The following is a 12,933-nucleotide window of genomic DNA, read 5'->3' on the forward strand; positions in this document are numbered from 1 at the left end:
AGGCTGGTCTTGAACTCACAGAGATCCGCCTGCCTCTGCCTCCCAAGTGCTGGGATTAAAGGCGTGCACCACCACCGCCCGGCTTGTCATTCTTCTTCTAACTGTTCACTTCCGCGGTGGCTTCACCATGATGTCCACACTCCACCCAGTCTCTCGGTGCTCACCCAGCCTGTTAGGTGACTTTCTAGAGCTCAGCTCAGGCCATCACTCTCCTCTCCCACATCGCTCCCCTCTCCCTCGGGGGGGGGGGCGGGGGGGGCTCCAGCCACCCACTCTAATCTTTAACTTTTGAAAGTCCCTTGCAGTCCCTAGCATCTGGCTGTGGTAGAACCCGACAGAGGGAAGGAAGGAGTGAGTCAGAGACGCTGGTTGACCTGGGTTGCCTCAGAGTTGAGCACAGGCATGTGTTAGAGCTACCAAGACTTCGCTGTCAGTGTTGGAAACTGCTTCCAACTAAGTTAGGCCTGCCACTAGCCGCTCTCAGCGAAACACTGCCCCTAGTGGAGGATGGGAAATAGGAGCTTTGTCTCAGATGAGGGGCCGGTGCTCCCAGATGGAGGGGACAGGTAGCTAAAAGTCCTGCAGACTCCTCAGAAAATGCCAGGTAGGGTTATCTCTGGAGGCAGAGAAATAATTGGCTCACGCTGACATCAGTGGCTGTTCCTGGTGATGTTTTGAGATCACTTACTGGCTTAGAGCCCGGTAGAGACGTTTCTGGTTGACCCCTGTAGATCACCCCTGCATCCTCAGCTCCAGCCCTACCCTCCTGTAGTTGGGGACCACGCCCTAGAGGAACCGGGTTCTGTCTCTGAGAGTTCTTCCTCTGCTCCTGGGGCCAGTGTTAGACGAGCTGGTGTAGAGATGACAGCCCCCCCTGCCTTTGAGGGCAAAGAAGCCTGCAGGTTTGAAAGCTCTCTGTAAAGTCAAGGACTTCATGTCTTTTTACCTCTGTGTCTGTTTGGATTTGGTTTTCTTCCACTTTGGTCAGTCTAAGGGTAGGAAGTTATCTGAGGTTCCTTCCAGAAGACCCAACAGCAGTCATTCTCAAAGTGCTGCTGCTGTAGAATAACCGGGGCGCTTGTGACAAGGTGCATGCTCTTCCTGTCACTTCAGGGGCCCCGAGTGGTGGCTCTAGGCAGAGCCAGGTCTGTGTGTATTCTCTGCCTAGGCTGAGGAAGGGAGACATCACCCTCGGCCCTGAGGGCTCCAGTCTGTGGGTTCTCATCACCCAGAAACCCCAGGTATCAGGAAGCCTCATTCCTCACATGCTGAGCTCCTTGAGGTCCTCGGAACAGGCTTGTGTTCAGGTTTTCGTTTGCTTGTCTGTGTTTAAAGGCTGGCTCTCACTGTGTATCCCTGGCTGGCCCAGAACTTGCTGTGTAGACCAGGCTAGCCTTGAGCTCGACAGAAATCTGCCTGTTTCTGCCTTTCAGGTGCTAGGATTAAAGGCATGTACCTCCCCACTGCCGTCCCGCTTGGCTAGGTAGTTTTAGAAGTGTTCAGACATGTTTAAAGTACAACAGGGTTGAGATGGGACCTCTGGACAGCTGAACACTTGTGTCCAGAGTTTAAAGAAAATAGGCTAGCCAAGTCTTGGTACTAATTTATGAACAGTTTTCCGTCACGAGCCTGTTGACATCAGAGTGGGCAGGGATGACTCACAAGCAGCAGCGGGTCCAGCTTCTGCTCTTGATTTTTAATGAAATTAGCTTTCCAACTTGGGTGGGAGTGTGAAATTAGCTTTCCATTTGGGCGAGGGTGGGGTTGGAGGGCAGGAAGGGGTGTGCATGTGGATCAGTACTGCCCTCAAGTGGCAAAACTGTGCTGGTGCATTGAACCTTTGCTGGGCTGGTAATGCTGATACTGGCGGGAGAGGCAGTTTGCGGAGCCCAAACTCCTAAGTGTTTCATTTAAGTATTTTACATGCATCTCTCTTCCTCTGGTTAAGCCACTTTCTCAGTAGATTTTTTTTTTTACTATTATTTTGACTGTTTTAACAACCAAGGAGCTCAGATCTAAAGAGATGCAGCTTAAACACAACTTTGGAGTGAAACATTTATAAAAATTGACAGGATGTCTCCTTCTGTCTAGATCCATAGAGCTGAAATTTAAAAAAAATTACCAAGGGTTGGGAGTTGTAGCTCAGTGGGAGAACATCTGCCTAACATGTACAAGGTCCTAGATTTGAGCCCCAGCTCTGTCAACGTAACAAAACAAAAAAGTTCTGCTCTCCAGATCATGGGAGAGTTTTATTGACACCAGTTCCCAATGGTGGCCTAACCCATGCTCTGAATATTGTCTAGGCATCTTGCCAAACTCTGGGCCTCCGAAAAAACGACACAAAGGTTGGTCCCCAGAGTCTAAATCAATCACGGATGGTGGCTTCCCTCAGGGTGGTGGCAACAGAACTAAGCAAGGTAAGTGGCTAGGGTCTTGCTCAAACCCCAGAGTTGGGTGCCTTGGCCTGCGAGTAGCATGTGTGCATGCGTGCATGTGCGTGCATGTGTGCATGTGCGTGCATGTGCGTGCATGTGTGCATGTGCGTGCATGTGTGCATGTGTGCATGCAGATGGGTGAGGGGGTTCTGGGCAGCCGACCCTGGCGTAGCAGAGAGACAAGCGACCTCTTTACCATGCTGTGGCCTGTGTCAAAAAAGACTGTCTCTTGGTGGGGAAAGGTGGGGTTGGGTGAGCCCACAGTCTTATGAGTGGGGAGATGGGTCAGGCGGTAGTTTTTGTACATGTCGGGTTTTGGGATGTCAGGTTGGCTGGGGAAAGATTGCCCCTTTTTCTGTGTTTTACTGATGTGCTGGTTGTGTTCCTAGAAGGTTCCGGTGTACCCTGTGTGCCCCAGCCTGGCTTGGTGGGACCGGCTTCAGTCACCTTCCCAGTGGTGGCATCCGGTGAACCAGTGTCTGTCCCAGACAACTTGCTGAAGATCTGCAAGGCCAAGCCGGTGATATTTAAAGGCAAGTACAACTGTGCCCCCAGCTGGGCAGGCAGGGAAGCCTGCAAGGAATCCCACACAAAACTGTGACCTCGTCTCAGTCCAGCTCCAAAGGAATCCCCCTGAGCCAACTCAAAAGTTCTTCAGGGCAAGAGAACGAAGTGGGCCCAGTCTCTAGACTGCTGAGAATGGCAGAGCGTATCAGTTTGTCCCAGCAGACATGTCGCGACTCCATCCTCTGCTCCTTTCCTTCATTCTCTGTTTCACAGAACCCGGGCTTTAGTTACCCAGCTAGTGCAGAGCACCAAGGCCTGGTAGGGAATGGACAAAGCCCCCCATGGCTTGTTCCCTTTTCATCCAAAGCCACACCCTCTGACTTTGGGCTGAGACAGCCATGGTCACTGCTACAGAAGCCTTGAGTAAGATTTGATTTGGTCTCCTCTGTGGTGGCTCGTGTGTGTCACCTGGAGGTAGCCTTGTGGCTCAACTGAAGAAATCCTTTTGCGGTAGCCAGAGACTTTTAAACGGAAAACTGTGTGCAGGGTAAGCTGGCAGTGCCTGAGGAGAGACAGGAGATCCAATTCCTTGATTGGCCATTTGGCATCCTGCTTGTGAGAAGAGAGGTCGGGGAGATGGCAGGAAAATGGCAGAAAAAGTACTGGCATGGTAGAAGGGCTTCAGGGCCCCATGGAAGAACCAAAGGTCAGATCTGCACCCTCTTTTCGGAATCATGTGAGAAAGGCTGAGAATACAGAGTTGGGACAGGTAGCAAGACTCGGAGGTGGACACCAGCATCCGCACCGACCAAGACCCTCACAGAGGGAACCCTGCACACCCGCATCTCACACTGAGCCATCCCAGAGGACAGGTCCTCTGCTCAGGTGTGCTCACTGCTCTATGCCCGCCACTCCCAGGCTTCCAGGTCCAGCCAGCGGCTCTGTAGCATAGCGGTCATCTGGTTCTCAGGGCAGCTCGCGGGGCCCTTGTGTGACAAGCATGATATCCCTTTCATTAAGGTAACCGCATTGCCCCTTGTAAGCCAGCACATTTGTGGACAGTGCTGTCTCCTTGTGGTCCCTACCCTAGCGTCGTGAGGGAAGTGAGCAGAGATGTGAACTCACAGGTCTGAATCTGGAGCTGCTGGTGGGACCAGCACGTGTCTTGGCAAATCAGTCCTACTCAAGTACGAGAAACAGTTCTTCTCAAGACGTGGCCCACGGAGCCCTACATGACGCCTATGCATGGCTACGCATGGGGAGATTTGGTATCATTTTGGTGACAAAGGGAACATTTGTTCACATCATGCTCTCACCGTTTGGCATCTCCCCATTGTGCAAAGGCTTTGAGAAGGTCAAGTTCTTGCTTAGGGCCATGCAGCTAACGATGGTAAAGGGGGATCAGAACCTTGCTCAGGCCGTCCTACCCCAGGACCTGCCGTCTGAAGGAGTCTAGGTCCACTCCAGCATTACTCAGTGTCGTTCGCTTTCTAGAGTCATTGGGTCTAGACACTGAGCTGTTTGGTTAACTCTGCTCACTATAGGACCTGGGGTGTGTGTGTGTATGTGTGTGTGTATGTGTGTGTATGTATGTGTGTATGTGTGTGTGTATGTGTGTGTATATGTGTGTATGTGTGTGTATGTGTGTGTATATGTGTGTGCATATGTGTGTATGTGTGTGTATGTGTGTATGTGTGTGTATGTGTGTATGTGTGTGTATGTGTGTGTATGTGTGTGTATGTGTGTGTATGTGTGTGTATGTGTGTATGTGTGTGTATGTGTGTATGTGTGTGTATATGTGTGTGTATGTGTGTGTATATGTGTATGTGTGTATATGTGTGTGTGTATGTGTGTGTATATGTATGTGTGTGTATATGTGTGTGTATGTGTATATGTGTGTATGTGTGTGTGTATATGTGTGTGTGTGTGTATGTGTGTATGTGTGTAAGGCCTGGCCTTGGGGAAGGCAAGGTCTGGTCAACAGTCCCCACTGCTATGTGTACCTTGTCGTTTCAAGGACATTGCTGTTTGGTTTCGGGTAAACTTCTTTTGTTTGGCCTTGAACTTGATCAACTGCAAAATAAGGGACTGGACAAAATGAGCAAGGAAATGCCCTGCCACTGGCTGGATATGAGTGATGACATTTTAATCCTAGGTCCCAGAAGGCAGAGCAGGTGTACTAGGCCATCAAGGACCATAGGAGGTCTGAGATTTCTCAGAAACGGGACCTAAGAACTCCCCTGGCTCTTAGGGGATCCACAGTGGTACCCCACCCAGGCTGAGTACAAGACTATAGCATGAGTAATAAAACCCCCAGATATTGGGGTTCAATCTGAAGGTCCGAAAAGCAAAAGAGCCAGCCACTGATTCTTGCCTCTACCTCAGTCTGAAATGGCAATCCTGCCTCCAGGAGTCTCAGAATGATACTGTGAGTGAGAGCTATCTCCTCCCGTCTTATATTCCTCTCTAGGGCTGGGATTAAAGTCGTACACCACTGCCACCTGATTTCTATGGCAAACTAGCGTGGTTACTGGGATTAAAGGTGTGTGTCACCACTGCCTGGTCTGTATGGCTTGACCAGTGGAACTGTTTTACTCTCTGATCTTCAGGCAAGCTTTATTTATTAAAGTACAAATGAAATATCACTCCCTAAGACCAGTTGCTGAGTGGCTGCTTTCTTCTTCCCTAGGCCACGGGAACTTCCCCTACCTCTGCGGAAACCTGAATGATGTGGTCATCAGCCCCCTGCTGTATACTTGCTACCAGAACTCCCAGTCGCTGTCCAGGGCCTACGAGCAGCACGGTGCCTCCACCATGCAGCCCATATCAGAGGAGACGCAACTGTTGCTGACCGTCTACTACCTCGTCCAGCTGGGTAAGCCTGGGTCCAGCTGTGGGCTAGGGATGGATCTTACCGGGAGGGCCAGCTAGACTCAGGAGGCCAGAGAGGGATCTGAAGACCAGGTTAGCCCTAACCTTTCCAGGGAGGGGGTCCACAAACAGTAGGGTGTAACCAATAGGGGTGATTCAGAGACTAGTCACTCACCTGCCTGTCTAAGTGCAAAGACGCGGGCCATATTCAGGCAACACGCTGACCTTCATCTGCTGAGCCAGACCCAAAGGCACAGGTGATAAAGCCAACATTGTGCCCTCAGGGAGAGTCAGCTCAACCGGAGAAGAGAAGCAAGAGGCAGGAGAAAACTTGACAGGGTGTGGGCATGTGGGGTCCACTTAGGGACATTAAGAAAGTTCTCTGAGTAGAGACTTAACCGCCAGAAGGAACAGCCTTGGGAAGAGCTGAGAAGAGAGTACAGGTCGGGCTGGGTGTGGGTGGGAGCCCTGATTGGGGTATGGGTGGGTGGGAGCACAGTTGGGGGCTGACTGCGGGTAGGAGGGATCACGGTGAGCTGTGGGTGTGTGTGTAGCAAAAAAGTGAGCGGTGGGAAGTAGTGAAAAAATTGTTGGCTACTTCTAGTTGCGTTGTTCTCAAGGCCAACTGCCCTCTGGAGAGAGAGCTCTTGAATCCCACAGAGGCTGAGGCCAAAGGTAGAAATTTAGGGAATGTGAGCTTGAGGATAGTCTGTGTGGAAGTGTCCAGCCAGCTGTGACCCACTGTGAGCAGCTGTGGGTGGGCAGTGAGTAGCTCAGGCTTGACCTTGGATACCCAGGTAGTCAGTGGGTGGGAAGGATCAGGACGGAACCAGTGAAGGTTGTGGAAGGCAGACCCAGCATCAGGTTTCTCTGAGGCTCCTTTCCAAGACCCATGTGAACCGATCGATTGGCACAGATCCACCCAGGCTCCAGCCCCACCCTGTCTTTGTCACCTTCCTCCCCATCACAAACCTCTGGCCTCTTGGTCTCCAGGTCTGTGGGAACTGTGTACCAAACCACATCTCCTTGTTCCCTGGAGCTCACCGATGGTTTCTAGTCCTGCCCGATTAACATTTATCCCCAGGTCTGGTGGCTGCCAGCCTACCAATCCCACCTTCCCACTCTGCCCCAGTTGCTACTTCCTGTGCAGTGTTATCCTGCCGGAGCATCGTGGACTTGCAGCTTCCATTTGAAGCGCTCTGGTCTAGGACATCCATGAACCTTGCCCCTTCTTGCCATTTGAGTTTTGACCCATACACTATCTCCTCAAAGGAACCTTGTTGCTACACCTGGGACAGCTCCCCACACCAGAGCCCCCTGGCCTGTATCTAGTTTCCTTTGTTTCTAGAGCAACGTCACTCCAGGAGCAACTACGGCTGCTGTGTCTCCGTGAGCACCTCCTCCAGGTTGGGATGTGTGCTGTAGGACCAGGAACATCAGTCTGTTGCTTTATGTGTGGGTGCAGGACCAGTTTGGTGCTCACTAAGGGTGTGTGTGTGTGTGTGTGTGTGTGTGTGTGTGTGTGTGGTGATTAGGTTGATACAGAGGCCACTGAAGGAAACAGTGTCAAAGTCACAGGCTTGAGCACCCATCAGTGTTGCTAGGGACACTGGTAATTGATTGTGGGCTGGCCACGTGGAAGGCTGGCTGCCTTGATGAAGGATATGGAAGGGGGGGGCAGTGACAAAAGTCGTATAAAAGCAGGTCAGAGAGAATGGAGACCAGGATACAAATGTAGAAAGTCTAGCCCACCTCTAAGGGAGCTCTGCCTGGAGGTGATGCTTTTAGAGAGATAAGGGCTCAAGGGAGAGTTCTTAGAGACAAGGGGTATAACAGCCAACCTGCCAATTCTAATTTGATCACACACTTCAAATAATTAGCCATAATCTGGAGGCATCTAATAATAAAATAAACGGGGCTGATGGGTGGGCCAAGGAGATAAAGGTGCTTGCTTTCAAGCCTGAAAATGAGTTTGATACCTGGAAACTACATGGTGGAAAGAGAGACCTGACTCCTGCCTCTTGCATTTTGACCTGCTCCCATGTTCTACAGCACACACAAGAAATAAGTGGAAAAATAAGTGAAGCTCTAAGCCCACCTAATCACACTCCGACACAGCCCTAAGTGGCTGCTGCAAGCTACCTTTTACAGACTGGGGAGTTGTGATAGGCTTGGCCAACCTTTTGACGTTTGTCACCCAGCATTGCCACCTAAAGAATTCATACTTGAGAACGGTGAATTCAGAGTTTTTCAAATGGCAAAAGTACCTTGGTGTTTTAAGAAAGTTTACGTTCATGTTGGGCTGCGCTCATAGCTGTCCTGTGGGCAGGGCAGCAAAGGTCCCATAGCTGGGGAAAGCCGGCTGGAAGTCTGAGAACCTCCCCTCCAGCTCCTCAAAGGCAATGTTCAGCTACAGAACCCAGATAATTCACAAAAGAAAATACAGGGACTTTTGAAAGATGTCCGATCTCAGTAGTTGCTGAAGAGAGACACATGAGCAATGGAACACGTCATTTTTCTCAGTACACAAGAGATGGTACCCATTGATGCTAAGAGTGCTGGCTAGAACTGTCACACCCATCACACTGGGGGAAAGCTGACTTTTGGAAATTCAAGCCCAGGCTTTCAATTCCCGTGATAAACACCACAGCCAAAACAACATGGGGGAAGGAAAGGCGTTTATTTCAGCTTACAGTTTCATGTTACAGGACAGGAACTGACGGAAAGGCCATGGAGGAGTGCTGCTTACTGGCTTGCTCAGTTGGCTTTCCTGCACCATTCAGGGTCACTTGCTTAGAGGTAGCACCACCCACGATGGGCGGAGTCTTCCCACATTAGCCATCAAGGAACCGCAAGCACGTTTGCCTGGCAGTCAGGGCCAGTCTGGTGGTCCTATTTTCTCAGAGGACTCTAGCTTGTGTCGAGTTGAAATAAAACTATCCAGCATGCCGAGGAAGTAACACAGTATACCTTAAAGGCATGCACTTCAGATGTACCTACAGAGGAATTCCTTGAAGAAATACAGAAATCTGCAGTAGCAACCAGGATGACCAAATGCCACCCCCCCCAAGAGAATAATTTACACACCCATCGGCAGAGCTGTGCAGGGAGACCATAAGATATGGGAACCTGATTGTAGGGTTGATGGTAAAGAATCATGTTGAGTACCCACAATCCTAACGGTAGATGGAGAGAGAGTATTTTGTTTTTCTTTGTGGTTCTTTCGAGATGGCAGGTTGCTGGCTGACTTCATTTTATGTTCTCCAATCACTATTTCAGGCTGTGTGATTTTAAGCATGCCCACGTCTTCTCAGCTGCCCATGGCATTGGTGGCAAGCTGCCTGTGCCCCTGAAGAGCAGGCACTAATGTCATCTCTCGCCACCATGTCTTGCAGCTGCTGATCAGGTGCCGCTGATGGAGGACCTGGAGCAGATCTTCCTGCGCTCCTGGCGTGAATCACATCTGACAGAGATAAGGCAGTACCAGCAGGCGCCTCCACAGCCCTTCCCACCAGCCCCCAACACTGCAGCCCCCGTGACTTCTGCACAGCTGCCCTGGCTGGCAGGATTGGCTGCCAGCTCTTGCAACGACAGCGTGCATGTCATTGAGTGCACTTACTCCCTGGCTGAGGGTCTCTCCGAGATGTTCCGGCTGCTCATTGAGGGTAAACTCTCTAAGACCAACTATGTGGTCATCATCTGTGCCTGCAGGAATGCCGCCATCGACTCCTGCATCGCCGTCACTGGTGAGTCCTGGCTGTCTCTTGGCCAATGGGAAAGCCATGCTATGGATGGATTACCCAGCCTCTCACCTTGGTGGCCCCCCTTTTTGTTTTGGGGACTTTATATTGCAGGACAGTTAGTACCTTAGCCCATGTTGGTGGCTTTAGAAGGGAGTCTTGATCTCAGCTGCTCATCCCTGGAAACATGCGTAGTTATAGACATTCCGGCCGTCAGTAGCTAAGTTAGCAATGACCGTTTGGCCTCTGGAGAGACTGGGCCCAGCTTTGCAGTCTGAATTGCCCTGGCTATACAAATTGGCTCTAAGAAATCCACTCACATCTCCACCATTCTGGCCCCCAGTTATTTAAGGATCAGACTGAGATAAGAAACAATGATCCACTTTGTGGGTTAAAGTATTAAAATTTCCCGGAATGCCTACTGTGTGCGGCCATTGCTCCTGTGGCTGAGATTCAGGATGAAATGATGGTGGGAGTTTCCTTGGTAAAATAAGCACCAAGCACACAGGCTCTGGGTGGCTTTTTTTTTTGTTTTGATTGAATTTATTTCTGCTTTATGTGCATTGGTGTTTTGCGTGCATGTATGTCTGAGTGAGGATGTCAGGTCCCCTGGAACTGGAGTTGGAGACAGTTGTGAGCCATTGCCATGTGGGTGCTGGGAATTGAACCCAGGTCCTCTGGAAGAGCACCCAGTGGTCTTGACCATTGACCTATCTCTGCAGCCCCTTTGTGGGAACCTTTAATGTTCCCAAATGGTATATATTTTCAACCTGAAGTTTTTGTATGCCTTTTAATTAAAAGCACAGCTTGTTCCTATGCAGCCTCTCAATGGCCACTTAAACCTAAACTTATTGTTCTCTATGAATTATTAATTATCTTTCTGAGTTTGGGTCTCACCATCTTTAATAAGCCCATTCCTCTGGATGTGTGTGTCTGGCACTGTTGCCTGTGTTCTGTGAGGCCAACACCGCTGTTAGCCAATGGGGACCAATGAGGATGGTAGGTCTGGCAAGGTTAGGGGACTTGTCTGTGCCACACAGCTGGCACAGGCAGAGGCAGGCCCCGGGGGGGGGGGTCTCTAAGTGCTTCTGACCACCTCAGTCCTTTGTTTTATTTCCCTCAGCCAGGATGTTGCAGGGGTAGGTCAGGCAGGAACCTTGTTGTCTAAGAACTCACAGTGATTCTATACTGAGGACCCAGCGACGGTTACCTTTTGTCTTCCAGGGAAATACCAAGCCCGGATTCTCTCCGAAAGCCTCCTCAGCCCTGCGGAATACCAGAGAGAAGTCCACTATGAGCTGGTCACGGGCAAAGTGGACTCCCTGGGAGCCTTCTTTAGCAGCCTCTGCCCAGGTAAGCCCGTGAGAGGCAGGTGCAGGTGCGCACACTGAGAAGAAGCACATTTGTGGGGCAGGGAGATTGCTGGGGTGCCCTCATGCCTGGGATGGGCTGCAGCCGAGCCTCTCTGCCTGAGCCCCCACTCCTGTGCACTGACGCCGCTCCTGCCTCCTTCCTATTGCAGCTTTTTGGCTGTCTGTCCGTCTTCCTGCTCTGGTTGTAAGGTCCAGGGTCAGAGAAGAGTTTTGTGCTCTCTGTCTGTCAGTCAGTCGTCAGTCTGTCTGTATCTTTATTTTTGAGACCTCGGCCTCAGGTGTGTAGCACACCCACCTCATCTTCTCCGGTGCTAGGATTACACTGGGCCCTAGCACACAGCTCTCCCTGTGTTTAGAACCCTTTTTCCCCCTTCTCTCTGTGGTCTATTCAAGCCACTCAGATTCCCCCCCTCTCTACAGCTTCTGGTCCCTCAGGACTCATTTAATGCACTCCAAAAAAGTTCTAGGGACCAATCTTTGCCTGAAAAGGCACAAAGTCCCTCCGCCTCTGACCTCAAGTAGTCTATTTTTGTTTTCTCTCACCACCCATGAAGCCACGGTAGGATCCCCCTCATGGATACAGTTCTGCATAGAAGCCCACGCCTTCTCCACACATTACTTCAGGCCAAGACCAGACACAGTAGCTGGTCCAGAGAGGTCTGCCGAATTTCTCTGAGATGCAAAACCCACTTCTGTTCTCTGTTTTGGGCAGAGGGTGACATTGACATTTTGCTGGACAAATTTCACCAGGAAAATCAAGGCCATGTCTCGTCCTCATTCACTGCTTCCTCTACCAAGAAAACAGCCGCGCTGGATGCCAATGGGGTTCCCGTGTGCACAAGTGAGTGGCGGGGAGGGTCACAGACCTGCACAGTGAGTGGCAGAGGGAGAGGATACATTGGGCACCCTAGTGACAGAGGGAGTGGCTGCTGCATCGGGAATGCTGGCTCCACTGTGCGTGGGTGTGCGCAGTGAGCGTCGGTTGGAGTGTGCGCAGGCGCGGACAGAGAGGCGCAGAGCGGGTGGTCAGACTCAGGTGTGTTCAGCACCTAAGGTGAAAACCTACAGGGATGGGTCTGGAGTCTGCAGCATCTGTCCGGAAGTTGTGAGACTTTAAAGTTCCCGTGGTGTACCTAGAAGGCTTAAAATAGCCCTACTTGATGTGAGGTCGCCCACTCCTGACATTCCTTTCACGCCGATTTCTTTTCTCTCAGCGCACTGTTGTAGTAGCTCATTCAGAGGAGGGTTTAAGGAGCTGTGACCATTTCTCTCCTGAAATGGGTTCTCATGGAGCGCGGTGCCCCTTCCCAACTCTAGCGTCGGCAGGCAGAGTTTACCACTACTTTTGTTGCCTGAGTGCTTGCTTCAGACTTTTGAGGAAGGAGGAGGCCGGTGAGGCTGCTCCAGGGTCTCTGGCTGAGAGCGTGCACGCCCTTGATGACTATAAGTGTCTCTCTTCTCTATATGGCTGTGTGTGCTAGGCCTCCCATCCTGCACGTCTCTCTAGCTGAGGGTGGTTGCTGCCTGCTGTGCTCATCCGGGATCCCTCGGGGCTCTGGCTGCAGGTTACCGTCTGGAGCCACGGGGCGTCCGGCCCTTTCAGCTGGCGGTGGCACAGAAGCTCCTCTCGCACGTATGCTCAATCGCAGATTCCAGCACCCAAAATCTGGACTTGGGGTCCTTCGAGAAGGTGGACTTTCTCATTTGCATTCCACCATCAGAAGTGACCTATCAGCAGACCGTGTTCCATGTCTGGCATTCAGGTAGGGGGCCCTTTCAAGGAGGAGGTGTGAGGTCTGAGGGAGGAGCTTTGAGGCCCAGGGGTGAAGCTTTGAGGCATGGGGGAGGAGGTGTGAGGCCTGAGGAAGGAGCTTTAAAGCCTGGAGGAGGAGCTTTGGGTTCAGGGGAGAAGCTTTGAGATCAGGGGTGGAGCTTTGGGTTCAGGAGAGGAGCTTTGAGGTTCAGGGGAGGAACTTTAAAGCCTGGAGGAGGAGCTTTGGGTTCAGG

General features: G+C 51.3%; 1 protein-coding gene across 1 annotated transcript in view; it reads left to right on the plus strand.

Annotated features, from left to right (window-relative positions):
- Positions 1-12,933, plus strand: part of Greb1 (growth regulating estrogen receptor binding 1) — a 128,941-nt gene that overhangs the window by 81,544 nt on the left and 34,464 nt on the right. Inside the window, exons 9-15 of the mRNA XM_005366529.3 lie at positions 2,304-2,417; positions 2,825-2,968; positions 5,632-5,817; positions 9,209-9,559; positions 10,778-10,906; positions 11,639-11,767; positions 12,492-12,689. Coding sequence (XP_005366586.1) covers positions 2,304-2,417; positions 2,825-2,968; positions 5,632-5,817; positions 9,209-9,559; positions 10,778-10,906; positions 11,639-11,767; positions 12,492-12,689 — 1,251 coding nt within the window. The remainder of the gene's footprint in view (positions 1-2,303; positions 2,418-2,824; positions 2,969-5,631; positions 5,818-9,208; positions 9,560-10,777; positions 10,907-11,638; positions 11,768-12,491; positions 12,690-12,933) is intronic.

The sequence above is a fragment of the Microtus ochrogaster genome, unplaced genomic scaffold (genome assembly GCF_000317375.1).
Source record: "Microtus ochrogaster isolate Prairie Vole_2 unplaced genomic scaffold, MicOch1.0 UNK10, whole genome shotgun sequence".
NCBI lineage: Eukaryota > Metazoa > Chordata > Mammalia > Rodentia > Cricetidae > Microtus > Microtus ochrogaster.